At 32.6% G+C, this 18,441-nt stretch overlaps 1 protein-coding gene across 1 annotated transcript in view; it reads left to right on the top strand.

Annotated features, from left to right (window-relative positions):
• Nucleotides 1-18,441, top strand: part of LOC149798748 (uncharacterized) — a 337,174-nt gene that overhangs the window by 122,801 nt on the left and 195,932 nt on the right. Inside the window, exons 29-31 of the mRNA XM_089957621.1 lie at nt 423-536; nt 10,052-10,171; nt 17,983-18,096. Coding sequence (XP_089813747.1) covers nt 423-536; nt 10,052-10,171; nt 17,983-18,096 — 348 coding nt within the window. The remainder of the gene's footprint in view (nt 1-422; nt 537-10,051; nt 10,172-17,982; nt 18,097-18,441) is intronic.

The following is an 18,441-nucleotide window of genomic DNA, read 5'->3' as shown; positions in this document are numbered from 1 at the left end:
TCAGTAAGACATTGTTGACATTTTCAATAAGACATTGCTGACATTGTCAAGCATTGTTTTTCTCATCACATATCGTAAATATGCTATCAAAGTGAATCCAGTTATTTTGTTCATTGTAGGATGCAAATGTTTTGTGCCTCATAACATATAACCATGGATAAAGTTTTTTTCCTTTTGTTCTTAATAAGTACATTTTTAGAACCTAACTTTTAATCAGCACCATATAGGCAGTATTGTGCTGATGTACTCTTAAACTCAGATACCTAACTCCCTATCTACGTACCTACTGCCCTAAATACATTCATAATTCATTCATACATACATACATACATACATACATACATACATACATAAAAAACCATGTAAAAAGGAAGGGATGTAGTAGGATTTCACTTAACTTTTTATTCTCTCACTATTTTAAGATGCTAATGAGTGTCTTCAAGATGTGTGTCGAAATGGCGGAACATGTCAAAACACATTCGGATCTTATACCTGTATATGTCCACAAGGTTTCACGGGTTTTAATTGCCAGACAGGTAAATAAATTTTTGATAATTTTATATCCTTCTGTTGATCATGTGGAATAATTTGAAAATGTAGTCAAACCTGTCAGTAGCAGCCATTAATGGTAGAAAGCCATATTGATCTATGTACACAGATGACCTCTGAATATAGATTCACCTTTCAAACCTGGTTCTTGAACAATTACCATGTAACAAATACCATTATTGTTATTATTTTTGTCATACGATGATTGTTGTTATTATTACTTCAGGCAGTTGGCATAATTTCTTGTTAAAACATTTACTGCATAACTTGTTTATTCAAAAGTTTGATGAACAATGGTTTCCTTCACTGTTTTCTTAAGGTACTAGTTAGCTCATTTTGCATACATATACTGTAAAGGGGGTAGATAGCTCATTTTGCATACATATATAGTAAAGGGGTAGCTGGCTCATTGCATTCATATAAGGTAAAGGGGTAGCTAGCTCATTTTGCATACATATATAGTAAAGGGGTAGCTAGCTTATGTTGCATACATATACAGTAAAAGGGTAGCTAGCTTTTTTTGCATTCATATATGGTAAAGAGGTAGCTACCTCATTTTGCATACACATGATGTAAAGAGGTAGCTAGCTCATTTTACATACACATACTGTAAAGGGGTAGCTAGCTCATTTTGCATACATATACTCTAAAGGGGTAGCTAGCATTTTTTGCAGTCATATACCATAAAGGGGTAGCTAGCTTATTTTGCATTCATATGTGGTAAAGGGGTAGCTAGCTTATTTTGTATACACATATTGTAAAGGGGGTAGCTAGCTTATTTTTCATACACATACTGTAAAGGGGTAGCTAGCTCATTTTGCATACATATACTGTAAAGGGGTAGGTAGCTTATTTTTCATACACATACTGTAAAGGGGTAGGTAGCTTATTTTGCATTCATATATGGTAAAGGGGTAGCTAGCTTATTATGCATAAATATACTGTTAAGGGGTAGCTAGCTTATGTTGCATTCATATATGATAAAGGGGTAGCTAGCTTATTTTGCATTCATATATGGTAAAGGGATAGCTAGCTTATTTTGAATTCATATACCATAAAGAGGTAGAGACCCTGATTTGGCTAGAATGATATCTCCGTGTCTTCCGGCAAGAATTGGTTAGCTAGAAAGATTGCCCAGAGGAGGATAGTGTAACTCCGAATAGCCATTCGTTATTGGCGGGAATATCTTAGAACAGGAAATTCTAAGTACAGACAGCTTCAAATAAGGAAGCTTTGAGGGACAGACCAGTTACAGTTTGGTCCCTTAGTCTCAGATAGAGAGATGGAGGAAAGGAGATGAAAGGAGAGGTGTCAGGAGAAGTTGAAGTCTAGGAGGAAAAGGGGAGAGAAGGGAGGAAGAGGAAATTGGGAGCGAAATTGGAGGAGGAAATAGTCAAGAGGGAAACGGAGTTGAAGGAGGTGTTGGAGGAATGGAAGGAAGGAAGGAATTAGCGGGAAAGAAAGAGATGAGTAGACGCAAGGACGGGGGAAATCGAACTCACACTGTAAATCACTGGATGAATTAGGCTGTCACTTGGTTGAGGGAAAGATGGGTGATTGAGAGTTTATCGTTTTAAATTATCGAATTTTTTAAATTGTTAATAATTGAATTTCATCTTCGTGTTCTCTATAATTTAGCCGTCAGCATTGCTGACTGGGGGCTCAGAGCTCTAAATCTCCCTTGTCACTAATTTAACTTTCTAACCTAACGAGCCCGGGTGGAACTTTCATCATAATTTAATTAATATATATTGGAAGAACCCCACCCCAATGCGTGCAAACGTCACACATACTATAAAGGGGTAGCTAGCTTATTTTGCATACATATACTGTAAAGGGGAAGCTAGCTCACTTTGCATACACATACTGTAAAGAGGGTAGCTAGCTTATTTTTCATACACATACTGTAAAGGGGTAGCTAACTCATTTTGCATACATATACTGTAAAGGGGTAGGTAGCTTATTTTGCATTCATATATGGTAAAGGGGTAGCTAGCTTATTTTGCATACATATACTGTTAAGGGGTAGCAAGCTTATTTTGCATACATATACTGTAAAGGGGAAGCTAGCTCACTTTGCATTCACATACTGTATAGAGGGTAGCTAGCTCATTTTGCATACACATACTGTAAAGGGGTAGCTAGCTTATTTTGCATACATATACTGTAAAGGGGAAGCTAGCTTACTTTGCATATACATACTGTAATGGGGTAGTTAGCTTATTTTGCATTCATGTATTGTAAAGGGCTAGCTAGCTTATTTTGCATTCATATACCATAAAGGGGTAGCTAGCTGATTTTGCATACATATACTGTAAAGGGTTAGCTAGCTGATTTTGCATACATATACTGTAAAGGGGAAGCTAGCTGATTTTGCATACATATATGGTAAAGGGGTAGCTAGCTCATTTTGCATACATATGCTGTAAAGGGGTAGCTAGCTTTTTTTGCATTCATATATGGTAAAGGGGGTAGCTAACTCATTTCGCATACGCATACAATAAAGGAGTAGCTACCTTATTTTGCATTCATATGTGGTAAAGGGGTAGCTAGCTCATTTTGCATACACATACTGTAAAGGGGTAGCTAGCTTGTTTTGTATACACATACTGTAAAGGGGTTAGCTAGCTTATTTTGCATTCGTATTTGGTAAAGGGGGTAGCTAGCTCATTTTCAATACACATACTGTAAAGGGTTAGCTAGTTCATTTTGCATACACATACTGTAAAGGGTTAGCTAGTTCATTTTGCATACATTTACTGTAAAGGGGTAGCTAGCTTATTTTGCATACATATACTGTAAAGGGGTAGCTAGCTAGTAATTGTAGTGTTGGTCTATTATCAAGTAACTGTAGTGTTGGTCCATTATCTAGTAACTGTAGTATTGTCCATTATCTAGTCATTATTGTGTTGGTCCATTATTTAATAATAGCAGTGTTGGTCCATTTTCTAGTAACTGTAGTGTTGGTCCATTATCTAGTAATTGAAGTGTTGGACTATTATCTAGTAATAGCAGTGTTGGTCCATTAACTAGTTACTGTAGTATTGGTCCATTATCTAGTAATTGAAGTGTTGGTCCATTATCTAGTAATTGTAGTGTTGGACTATTATCAAGTAACTGTAGTGTTGGACTTTTATCTAGTAATAGCAGTGTTGGTCTATTATCTAGTAATTGAAGTGTTGGTCCATTATTTAGTAATTGAAGTGTTGGACTATTATATAGTAATAGCAGTGTTGGTCTATTATCTAGTAACTGTAGTGTTGGTCCATTGTCTAGTAATTGAAGTGTTGGACTTTTATCTAGTAATAGCAGTGTTGGTCTATTATCTAGTAACTGTAGTGTTGGTCTATTATCTAGTAATTGAAGTGTTGGTCCATTATTTAGTAATTGAAGTGTTGGACTATTATATAGTAATAGCAGTGTTGGTCCATTATCTAGTAACTGTAGTATTGGTCCATTATCTAGTAATTGAAGTATTGGACCATTATCTAGTAATAGAAGTGTTGGACCATTATCTAGTAATTGTTGTGTTGGGCCATTATCTAGTAACTGTAGTGTTAGTGTTGGTCTTTTATCTAGTAATTGTAGTCTTGGTCCATTATCTAGTAATAGCAATGTTTGTCCATTATCTGGTAACTGTAGTATTGGTCCATTATCTAGTAAATATTGTGCTGGTCCATTATCTAGTAATAGCAGTGTTGGTCCATTATCTAGTAACTGTAGTGTTGGTACATTATTTATAACTGTAGTATTGGTCCATTACCTAGTAAATATTGTGTTGGTCCATTATCTAGTAATAGCAGTGTTGGTCCATTATCTAGTAACTGTAGTGTTGGTACATTATTTATACCTGTAGCATTGTCCATTATCTAGTAAATATTCTGTTTATCCATTATCTAGTAATTATTGTGTTGGTCCATTATTTAGTAACTGTAGTGTTGTCCATTATCTAGTAATTATTGTGTTGGTCCATTATCTAGTAATTATTGTGTTGGTCCATTATCTAGTAATTATTGTGTTGGTCCATTATCTAGTAACTGTAGTGTTGGTCCATTATCTAGTAACTGTAGTGTTGTCCTTGATCTAGTAATTATTGTGTTGGTCCATTATCTAGTAATTATTGTGTTGGTCCATTATCTAGTAACTGTAGTGTTGGTCTATTATCTAGTAACTGTAGTCTTGGTCCATTATCTAGTAATTATTGTGTTGGTCCATTATCTAGTAATAGCAGTGCTGGTCCATTATCTAGTAAATGTAGTGTTGTCCATTATCTAGTAATTATTGTGTTGGGCCATTATCTAGCAAATGTAGTGTTGTCCATTATCTAGTAATTATTGTGTTGGTCCATTATCTAGTAAATGTAGTGTTGGTCATTTATCTAGTAATAGTAGTGTTGGTCCTTTATCTAGTAATTGTAGTGTTGGTCCTTTATCTAGTAACTGTAGTGTTGGTCCCTTATCTAGTAAGTGAAGTGTTGGATTATTATCTAGTAATAGCAGCGTTGGTCCATTATCTAGTAATAGCAGTGTTTTTCCATTATCTAGTAACTGTAGTGTTGTCCATTATCTAGTAACTGTAGTGTTGTCCATTATTGAGTAATTATTGTGTTGCTCCATTATCTAGTAATAGCAGTGTTGGTCCATTATCTAGTAATTATTGTGTTGGTCCATTATCTAGTAACTATTGTGTTGGTCCATTATCTAGTAACTGTAGTGTTGTCCATTATCTAGTAATTATTGTATTGTTCCATTATCTAGTAATAGCAGTGTTGGTCTATTATCTAGTAAGTCTAGTCTTGGTCCATTATCTAGTAATTATTGTGTTGGTCCATTATCTAGTAATTATTGTGTTGGTCCATTATCTAGTAACTGTAGTGTTGGTCCATTATCTAGTAACTGTAGTGTTGTCCATTATCTAGTAATTATTGTGTTGGTCCATTATCTAGTAACTGTAGTGTTGGTCCATTATCTAGTAACTGTAGTGTTGTCCATTATCTAGTAATTATTGTGTTGGTCCATTATCTAGTAATAGCAGTGTTGGTCTATTATCTAGTGACTGTAGTCTTGGTCCATTATCTAGTAATTATTGTGTTGGTCCATTATCTAGTAATAGCATTGTTTTTCCATTATCTAGTAAATGTAGTGTTGTCCATTGTCTAGTAATTATATTGTGTTGGTCCATTATCTAGTAAATGTAGTGTTGGTCATTTATCTAGTAATAGCAGTGTTGGTCCTTTATCTAGTAACTGTAGTGTTGGTCCATTATCTAGTAACTGAAGTGTTGGATTATTATCTATTAATAGCAGTGTTGGTCCATTATCTAGTAATAGCAGTGTTGGTCCATTATCTAGTAACTGTAGTGTTGGTCCATTATCTAGTAACTGTAGTGTTGTCCATTATCTAGTAACTGTAGTGTTGGTCCATTATCTAGTAATTGTAGTGTTGGTCCATTATCTAGTAACTGTAGTGTTGGTCCATTATCTAGTAATTGTAGTGTTGGTCCATTATCTAGTAACTGTAGTGTTGGTCCATTATCTAGTAACTGTGGTGTTGTTTTTCTTAGAACACAAGCATTTTGCAAATCCTAATTTATGCATAGTACTTACATACTTGAGCTATTAATACCTTTAGTATGATTATCAATGCACCCCACCCCCACCTCCAAAGTAAGGATGGTGCAGCTACAAAAATGATGCTTTGCCTCTGGTATTTACCCTCCAACCCCCAACCCCAAAGAATTTGTAAACAATATTGTGACTTATTCAAATTATTAAAATAACAATGAGGAGATTAGACAGTTTAAATTACCCTGATAATTTGACTTGCACACTTGGATAGATATTGTAAAATTACACTGATAGATTGACTTGCACACTTGTATAGATATTGTAAAATTACACTGATTGGCTGACTTGCACACCTGGATAGATATTGTAAAATTACACTGATAGATTGACTTGCACACTTGGATAGATATTGCATAATTACACTGACAGACTGACTTGCACACCTGGATAGATATTGTGTAATTACAATGATAGATTGACATGCACACTTGGATAGATATTGCAAAATTACACTGATAGATTGACTTGTACACTTGGATAGATAGTTTAAAAGTACACTGATAGATTGACATCCACACTTAGATATTGTAAAATTACACTGATAGGTTGGCATGCACACTTGGATAGATATTGTAAAATTACACTGACAGATTGACATGCACACTTAGATATATATTGTAAAATTACACTGATAGACTGCCTTACACACCTGGATAGATATTGTATAATTACACTGATAGATTGACATAGCACTTGGATAGATATTGTAAAATTACAATGACAGATTAACATGCACACTTGGATAGATATTGTAAAATTACACTGATAGATTACATGCACACTTAAATATATATTGTAAAATTACACTGATAGATTGGCATGCACACTTGGATAGATATTGTACAATTACACTAACAGATTGACATGCACACTTAGATAGATATTGTAAAATTACACTGATAGATTGACATGTACACTTGGATAGACATTGTAAAATTAGACTGATAGATTAACATGCACACCTGGATAGATATTGTAAAATTACACTGATAGATTAACATGCACACTTGGATATATATTGTAAAATTACACTGATAGATTGTCAAGCATACTTGGATAGATATTGTAAAATTATGCTGATAGATTGACATCTACTCTTGGATAGACATTGTAAAATTACACTAGTAGGTTGACATGCACACTTGGATAGATATGGTAAAATTACACTGATAGATTGGCATGTACACTTGGATAGATATTGTAAAATTACACTGATAAATTGACATGCACACTTGGATATATATTATAAAATTACACTGATAGATTGACTTGCACACCTGGATAGATATTGTATAATTACAATGATAGATTGGCATACACGCTTGGATAGATATTGTAAAATTACACTGATAGATTGGCATGCACACTTGGATAGATATTGTAAAATTAGACTGATAGATTGACATCTACACTTGGATAGATATTGTAAAATTACACTAATAGGTTGACATGCACACTTGGATAGATATTGTAAAATTGCACTGATAGATTGGCATGCACACTTGGATAGATATTGTAAAATTACACTGACAGATTGGCATGCACACTGGTATAGATATTGTAAAATTACACTGATAGATTGGCATGCACACTTGGATATATATTATAAAATTACACTGATAGATTGACTTGCACACCTGGATAGATATTGTATAATTACAATGATAGATTGGCATACACGCTTGGATAGATATTGTAAAATTACACTGATAGATTGACATGCACACTTGGATAGATATTGTAAGATTACACTGATAGTTGGACATGCACACTTGGATAGATATTGTAAGATTACACTGATAGAGTGACATCTACACTTGGATAGATATTGTACAATTACACTGATTGATTATCATGCACACTTGGATAGATAGTTTAAAATTACACCAATAGATTGACATGAACACTTGGATAGATAGTTTTTAATTACACTGATTGATTGACATGTACACTTGGATAGATAGTTTTTAATTACACTGATTGATTGACATGTACACTTGGATAGATAGTTTTTAATTACACTGATTGATTCAGTGAAGCAGATTGAATATAAGCAATATAAAATGTTTACATGGCAAGTCACATTAATGTCAGTACCAAAACAATGATATTCTTGGGAAACAAATGCTTCATTTGCATGGTTTTTGTACTTGAGTGACTGTTTTAAGGTGTAAGAAAGCATGACGGTTAGGAAACAGCTGGCCATTGATTTTGAAATGCAGGTAACAGTTTAATACATACCTTTTATAGAGGAAATTTCACAAGAGAAAAAGATAATGGCTGTTGAGACCAGGTAACTGATATATAAAGTTAACTGTTAGACTATTAAAGATTTGAATGATTTCACCATCTTAATTGTATTTTAATTTACTGGTTTGACTGTATTTAATATTTCAAATATTTCACCATCTTAATTGTATTTGAATATACTTTATATACTTTGTTATGGAGGATGTTTTGTTGCAAAATTTATTCATATTATTCAGTGTTCTAACTGTTCAGTTAAAGTTGAACAAATACATAAGTATTATGTCATAAGTGTCTGACCATTTCATTGGTGGCAGTGATTTTGTATTTTTCTTTTGAACCAGCATATTATTGGATTTTTACCTCACAATAATTAATAAATATTTTAACTAATATAATGGATATAATTACTTGGGTCTTTTTCTATAATTCAGAGGAATAGTATTCTTATCAAGCTTTTGGAGTGCCAGTGTTTGATTAAAAAACAATTCCAGCCCCCTGTCCATTTACCAAAAAAAATGAAATATTAAATGGTCAGTCCCTAATTTGAAAGTATATTTTGCTATAGCAAGCATTTTAAAAACTTTTTTTGTAAACAAGTTTACTAGTAGTGTAAAGAGTCATTATACCAGACTATATTTGCCTGGAAAGAGTCATTGTACCAGACTGTATTTGCCTGGATTTTTTTTAATCCAGCCTAAATATTTAATGCATGTATGCATTGGCTCCTAAAACAAAATGCCAATGACCTTAACATGTTAATCACTAATTATTAACCTTCAAAAAATTTCTGCTGAACCATAAGCCACTTCTAGAATAAAACCAAATAATGGAAGAAGAAAGGTTATCGGGCAAAGGAAGTATGTGAAAGAAGAACGAGCATTTGATTATTTGCCATAATGGAATTTAACTAATTAGTCTAGTAACTAATTGGTACACACTGAAATAAGTATTACATGCATAGTGTGCTGTATTTAGGGGAAAAAAATGGAACTTTTGTTGTGGTATGTAAAAATTACAAGATGGCCAGTATTGTTTGCCATGAAATGTCAGAGTGCCACCAGATTAACATGAAATGGTACAATGAAATGCAGTACCAATCAAAACTGAGGCATTCAAAGAACTTAGAGTATTGAACACATATATACAATATTTTTTTATCATATTGGGAGGGCCAGTTGTTTTTCTGCAGGGCCAGTTGATTTCCATGTGAGCTGACTGTGTTGGCCAGTGAAAAAGTGAGTTAAGTTGACCCATGAGTTACGTCCCAAATTTCCTCCTTCACAGTTCAAGCAAGACACTTAAAACTTGTGTCAATAATAGTATTATGGATGTGGACTCCCAAAGCTTTCAGAATTTTTATCATAAACCTTGTATGTGTTCAGTGAGCTCATTATCGTTCCATTACCTCAAAACTTCATTGCCCCCATTACCCTCGCATGATTTTTGCAGTCTGAATGCAGAGTTTTGTAAGGAGATGTGTTACATTTACACTGATGATATCAGATGCATGATTATTGCAGTCTGAATGCCGAGTTTTGTAAGTAGATGTGTTACATTTACACTGATGATATCAAATGCATGTAATCTCCAAGATTGTTGGCATCTATAAGTTTTAATATATTTCAGATATCGATGAGTGTGGAGCAACTGTACCTCCTTGTCTGAATGGAGGAAATTGTCTGAACAATATTGGATCTTATGAATGCCTTTGTACTAATCTCTGGACAGGAAAAAATTGTGAGACAGGTAAATGATAAACTTCATGCTGCTCTGCACCACACTTTATCATTCTTAAACAAAAGGTTCATTTACTATGGTATTCCATAAATTAACATCTGTACATATATACAATCAAAGCAGTGCATGATGTGATTTTGAAAATTTATGTTCATAGGTAATACCTAATCTAGCATAAGTTATTATATTTAACTGTTATCATTACAATTTTTATTGTATTTTAGTATTGTTGATGTTTTTACATATATAATGGCAGAGATATTGTTTGCTTGATCAGTTCTCTCTTGTGTTAGTGTCTTAGCTACTGTCAATCCATTTATTTTCCTGAGTGTCAATTATTGTGGTTTTGCAGAAAATTACAGGTACATTGGTGTTTAAATTCATGCATTGCAAATATGGTTATATTTTCCTGATAGATGAATAATTATTTATCCAGTCTTTAAATTTCTGGTTTGGAGCAAACATAAAGTCAGCAAACATTCAAACTTCATGTAAAATCATGAAATCACAGTATTTTCATCAGTTTGCATTTTATGTACAGCCCTGTTTTAACCAAATATTTGTCTAGTTGTTGTTTTGGTTCTTGGAACTAACTTTTTAGGGTTAGGGCGATGGAATGGTCCTGTGTCCAATATGAATCCTCTGTCCATTGTCATCATTTTCTTGTGAACATTCTAGAGACTTCATTTTCTGATCATATTTTGATTAGACTTTGTATATATGATCCAGATCCAGGATAAGTTATATTATGACAGTATGCTATAATATGGTGGTTGGGATCCGTAGAATCTAACCGTGTTTTAGACCAAACCATATTATCATCAAGTCAGTTAGCTGAAGAAAATGATGTATGTACTTCAAAAATGATTTGTGGGTGATTTAAAAGTGGGTAAAAAAATACATGCTTTCGATAAAATGAAGACTAACTAGTCTGTAATACACTTGTATTTTGACAACTTACATTTGTCTTTTATAATTCATAATCTGTTAAGTACAGTATATGTATGTAATAAATCCATGAATATGAGTGTAGATCACATGTCATAAAATTCATCTACAAGTCACATCACATTTGAAAACACAAATAACACATGTATAGTTGTTTGATCTATATCCGTTTGTTGCTGGAGACAGCTATTATCTTGCCAAGGCTACCCAAGGGATGAGGGTATTCATAGGGAAATGAAAACATTTGAACAAATAAAAATATTTAACAAACATCTTTGCAAGATACCCCATCTTCAGTTAACTTGATGGCCTGATATCTATGGTTTCTAAAGATTGGAAATTTAATTTGCATTTTTTGCCACCATCAGTAGCAATTGTAAGAATAAATGTTTTCTTGCAAAAAAATGAAACTTTCATGGCACAATAAACATGATCCAGCCACTATGGAAAATGTAACAATCCATCAGATTCCATTCCTTTTATTTAAGTTTGGTGATGACTTTATTTGATGAAAGGTTCTCTGTTTTTATTGAAGATTGTAGCTAGTTTTCTTTGATGAAAGGTGCAAGTGTTATTGAAGTTTGCTGGACCAAACCCATCTCTTACTGTGGCAGTAACATCAAAAATAATTGCAGAACAATGATTAAGGCTGAATATTTTTATTTGTTTAGTATTTATACAGAACAATCTGTGCTTCAGAGATAATCAGTTTTCTTTTAAAAGTTTCAGCACAACTATTTCTTCTGGGTACATTTGAAAACAAAAAAGAAATTAGCCATCGTTTGGTCAGTTGAAACAGTTACTGTTCCTGCTTCAAAGATTGGTCAATTGTAGCTAGTCCTGGTGGCATGACTATTGGATAGACCAACAAGCAGACCTCCGCTTTTGTTTTTGACACTTCTGGTAGCAAAGTGATGCCGACTTCAGTGCATGCATCATAAATTTAAAAAAGATCAACAAATACACAGGTGTTCTGTTCTGTCAGGGATTGCTAAAGAAAATGTGAGCGTTCCAAAGGATTTAATTTTATGAGTGAAAAAAGAGGAATTTTGCTTACCCTCCACATATGTAGGTCAGTCTAAATTACTGTATTAGCTACTAGCAAGCTGCCGATAGTCCCACACTATTTGTCAGAAACATACATCATCTAGTTGATATCCACTACCAGAAATGTAAAAAATTAGCAAAAGAAAAACAAATATCTCATAGCATACAGTACTCAGGCCAGATGTCCAAATGAGTGGATTATGATATAATGATCCACTGTTAAGATGATTTGCCAATATGAACAAAGAATTTGTTTATGTAACAATACATGTAGATACATTCCAGTGCATTTCATATCAAGCTTGTGGCTTCCTTTTATGGTGCCTCAGAATTTCTCCACTCCAAACCAAGATTGTATATGCAAGTTTAAACTGCCAACAATGAGGCAAAAAATCACCAGATGGTATATTATGTCACCATTCAAGAATAAAAATCACAATTTGTGACATCGGTGAAGGCCAGCATGTTTCCTGAATAAATGTTTTACTATTATTTTTCATACTTTTAAGATGAAAAAATATATTTTTTCTTGTACAAGAAAAATACATTTATGTGAAATTTTAGGACCAATGTAATAATGATCATCTTGTATTAGAATTCATACACGATCTCTTCCCCAAAATGATATTATAATATTTACACTTTATTTTTCATACTTTAAGAAAGAATTTTTTTTTATTTTCATGTACAGACAAATAGATGTATATGAAATTTTGGGAACCATGCCATGATCATGTTATATCTAAATTCATGCGTGCTATTGCAGGGTCACACTGTATTAGCAACATCGGACTTGCCATACAAGTTTGTATGATCTAGATTCTAGATGATTTATATTTAGCAACATTCATGCATGCTGATGGGGTGATCTTACATCTGATTGCCTGAGCATGTGAATTCTTTAAAGGCCATATTTCTGTTAGATTTTTGTCACATTTCTTACATAAGCTCATATCATTAGACTCTTGGATAAATTAATTGTGGGTGACATCTGTGTAATCCATATTAATGAAGTAATTTTGCATCAGACAGGTTGATAAACATTTTAGAGCCCTTATTTCTATTAGATTTTTATAAAATTTATTTTATTTTATTATTGTCTATAGGATTTAGAATATTAGATTATTGTTTATAACACTTGTGGAATGAACAGAATTTCATTTTTTAGTAATTTCATATTGAAATGGGTGCAAGCAATTACTTGGCAGTTTTTATTACAAGCAAGGAAAGTAATCTATGATGAGAATTATTTACAATCACAAATTTGGGGCTATGCAGAGTTCTTCCCATTGCATAAAAATTAAAAGAGGTAAAGTTCCAAGATATGTAAATTTCAACAGAACAAGAGATAGAAATAGGAAAATAATACACATCAGGGATTATAATTAATAATCATACACAACAGGGATTATAATTAATAATCATACACAACAGGGATTATAATTAATAATAATACACAACAGGGTTTATAAATAATAATCATACACATCAGGGATTATAATTAATAATCATACACATCAGGGATTATAATTAATAATAATACACATCAGGGTTTATAAATAATAATCATACACATCAGGGATTATAATTAATAATCATACACATCAGGGATTATAATTAATAATAATACACAACAGGGATTATAATTAATAATCATACACATCAGGGATTATAATTAATAATCATACACATCAGGGATTATAATTAATAATCATGCACAACAGGGATTATAATTAATAATCATACACAACAGGGATTATAATTAATAATAATACACAACAGGGTTTATAAATAATAATCATACACATCAGGGATTATAATTAATAATCATACACATCAGGGATTATAATTAATAATAATACACAACAGGGATTATAATTAATAATCATACACATCAGGGATTATAATTAATAATCATACACATCAGGGATTATAATTAATAATCATACACATCAGGGGTAATAATTAATAATCATACACATCAGGGATTATAATTAATAATAATACACAACATGGATTATAATTAATAATCATACACATCAGGGATTATAATTAATAATCATACACATCAGGGGTAAAAATTAATAATCATACACATCAGGGATTATAATTAACAATCATACACATAAGGGATTATAATTAACAATCATACACATCAGGGATTATAATTAATAATCATACACAACAGGGATTATAATTAATAATCATACACATCAGGGATTATAATTAATAATCGTACACATCAGGGATTATAATTAATAATCATACACAACAGGGATTATAATTAATAATCATACACAATAGGGATTATAATTAATAATCATACACATCAGGGATTATAATTAATAATCATACACAACAGGGATTATAATTAATAATCATACACATCAGGGATTATAATTAATAATCATACACATCAGGGATTATAGTTAATAATCATACACAACAGGGATTATAGTTAATAATCATACACAACAGGGATTATAGTTAATAATCATACACAACAGAGATTATAGTTAATAATCATACACAACAGGGATTATAGTTAATAATCATACACAACAGGGATTATAGTTAATAATCATACACAACAGGGATTATAGTTAATAATCATACACATCAGGGATTATAGTTAATAATCATACACATCAGGGATTATAGTTAATAATCATACACATCAGGGATTATAGTTAACAATCATACACAACAGGGATTATAGTTAATAATCATACACAACAGGGATTATAGTTAATAATCATACACAACAGAGATTATAGTTAATAATCATACACAACATGGATTATAGTTAATATTCATACACATCAGGGATTATAGTTAATAATCATACACATCAGGGATTATAGTTAATAATCATACACATCAGGGATTATAGTTAATAATCATACACAACAGGGATTATAGTTAATAATCATACACATCAGGGATTATAGTTAATAATCATACACATCAGGGATTATAGTTAATAATCATACACAACAGGGATTATAGTTAATAATCATACACAACAGGGATTATAGTTAATAATCATACACAACAGAGATTATAGTTAATAATCATACACAACAGGGATTATAGTTAATAATCATACACATCAAGGATTATAGTTAATAATCATACACATCAGGGATTATAGTTAATAATCATACACATCAAGGATTATAAATAATCATACACGTCAGGGATTATAGTTAATAATCATACACAACAGGGATTATAGTTAATAATCATACACAACAGAGATTATAGTTAATAATCATACACAACAGGGATTATAGTTAATAATCATACACAACAGGGATTATAGTTAATAATCATACACATCAGGGATTATAGTTAATAATCATACACATCAGGGATTATAATTAATTATTTACTATTTCAATTGCTGTAACATTTTACATAACAATGTAACAGTAACACTAACTTGATTACAATTGGATAATGTAATTATATTTATAAGACAAGTTTGTAGGGGCCCCGAGTGGCTGAGTGGTCTAAAGCGCTCACCGTTACAGATCACTGCCATCTCACCTCTGTCCGCGTCGGTTCGAGTCTCGGATTCGGCTATGTGGTTATGTGAGAAAGCTTGCCAGTAGCTTCTCGTGGGTCGGTGGTTCTTTCCGGGGTTTTTCCGGGTTCTTCCTCCACCATTAATACTGGCTGCCATGTATGGCCTATCTTGTGCTGAAAAGTGGCGTTAAACTCTACAACAACAACAACAATGACAAGTTTGTAAAATTCCAATGAACTATTGCAATCTTGTGGAAGAAGAGGCTTTACTACAAGATAAATTCTATTTAAATTTTTTTACACACTTCAACAGACTATTGGGTTAAACACTAGCATATCAAAACTTTTCAAGCATTTTGCAGAAAAAGGGGTAGCTTTGAAGGTCACGTGTCCAGTTGGCTGGAGAGTGGATAGGTGTCCACAAAGAACTGTGTGAGAATTGAATGATAATGTAATATGGCCTCTTTGCTGAGCAATTAAGTGTCTCTGACAAACATTCATAACTGTTTTAGTTTTGTCTATTTCTCAAATATCTTTCAGTTGATGCCACTAAAACACTTGTATGTTCATTAGTATTTTCAAGACTGGACTTTTGTAACTCAATTATGTCTGGTTCATCTCAATATCTACTTCAGAAACTTCAAAAAGTTCAAAACACAGTTGCTCGGATCATACTTTGAGTACCATGATCAGAGCACACCTCCCCGCTGCTCTGTACCCTACACTGGCTATCCATTTGATCCAGAATCAAACACAAAATTTGTTCTCTGTGCTATGTTTCACTGATGGACTCCAGTCCAACATACATATTTGACCTCACCCATGTGTACACACCAGCAAGATAATTACACTCATCTTCTCACAATTGTATACTCATTATTCTCACTATGAAAATGAAGTCATATGGACAATGTTCTTTTGCATACCAGGGCTCAGCAACATGGAATGAATTGCCCACTGAATTTAGACACAAAGACACAGTAATCCCATTCAAGAGTGCCCTTAAAACTCACTTATTTTGACTGCAAGAACAAACTTAAAGACCTAATAATGTTTCCTACCTTAAATATTTACAGCATCTTTTTATGTTTTCTAATTTCATGGTGTTTGTTTTCTGTAATAATATCATTATATATGTTGTTTATATTATAGATGTTATCTAATGTTGTAATACACTTAGAGCTTCTAAAGATTAGGCGCTATACAAAGTCCTCATTATTATTATTATTATTATTATTATTTGTAAGTATATGCAGGAGAAGGTTTTGCTTTACGGACATGTTTTGCAGAACCCATGTCTAAGTTTATAAATTTATTTGCAGAGGATTATTGTTACAAATTTAACCACATTTATAATTCTAGAATATTTTCATGCAAGTTTATATTTGATTAAACAAGGTCTGGCAGTTGCAATATTAAGGTGGATGAAACATTTATGTTATTACATGCATTGTGGATTATTTCAAAGTATTTTATATATTCTGTGTCCTTCTACACAAATTATTTTACAAGCATTATTTGTAATTTTAGCTTTTAATAAACCCCCAAAAATACACAATATGCTATTTTCTGGAAAGACTTCCACATTTTAAATACTGATAGCAAACCTTGACCTTTAAAAAAAATCTTAGAAATTTGGTAATTGTTCCAAGCTGATCAAATGGTGGAAATCAACAATCTTCTAGGCATGAACATCTCAACCACTATAGGCTATCTGAGAGGTGATCCAAATGGTTTCAAAGTTGTCACTCCAGGAATCCATGGTGATTGCACAGATTAACCCCAATGTAATGCTAAGTAACTGTATACACTTTAAGTGTGAGGCTGTAAACAGTTTGTTAGTTGCACATTGGGACATCGTCTATAGGGGGTTGGGCTCTAGTAAATAGAGGCTGGGATCTAGTCCATACGGGATTGGGGCAAAAAATCCATATGGGGTTGGGACCTAGTCCATAGGGGGTAGAGAGATATCAGGGGACAATGCAGGTTAATTGTATTAACATTTTTTCAATCTGCTCTACAGTTCCAGTGTGTGGATTCAAATGCATAAGCTAACATATATCAACTGCTAATGAGTTCAACTGATTTGGGTTTTTTATACACTGAGGCTTGTGTAGTACAACTTCACTTGTACATCGGCTCAAACCAAAAGTTGCCAGATTCATTGGCCCACTTATGCAGATTACATGTTTGTGATTAAAGAAAAGTTTTTTGTAACTGTATGTGCAGCACACAGCATCTGCATTTTTGTATTTGTATTCCTGAGAAGTAATTTCTTCCTTCCTTCCTTTAAGATTTAGACAAATGTAAAGCAGTTGTCTGCAGCAATGGAGGTGTCTGTAGGAACTTTGGCGGTACATACACATGTGAATGTCCAATATACTGGACTGGGAAGAATTGCGAGACAGGTAAGGTATATTAAGTTACATATGAAACTTTTGTCCTTTATGGCTATTCCATTAAAAATAGGGGATGGGGTATGAATCTTCTTTTTATTTTGTCTGAATAATTTTAATTCTTTTCTGTTGGTAGTGCTTATTAAAAAGTATAATTTTCCCTTACTGATTTTAATGGAATAGCCTTTGGTTATCAAGGTTATTAAAAGAAAACATGCCACAATGAACAGATCATGATTTTGTAAAATTGTTAAGGATAATACAGTAAAATAAAATGTTCATATGTAATTCATTAGGAATAATATGGTAAAATAAAATGTTTATATGTAAATTTGTTAAGGATAATATGGTAAAATA

Source organism: Sinohyriopsis cumingii, chromosome 5, assembly GCF_028554795.1.
Source record: "Sinohyriopsis cumingii isolate HCF-2022 chromosome 5, ASM2855479v2, whole genome shotgun sequence".
Lineage (NCBI taxonomy): Eukaryota > Metazoa > Mollusca > Bivalvia > Unionida > Unionidae > Sinohyriopsis > Sinohyriopsis cumingii.
This window is presented reverse-complemented; position numbering and strand designations above follow the sequence as displayed.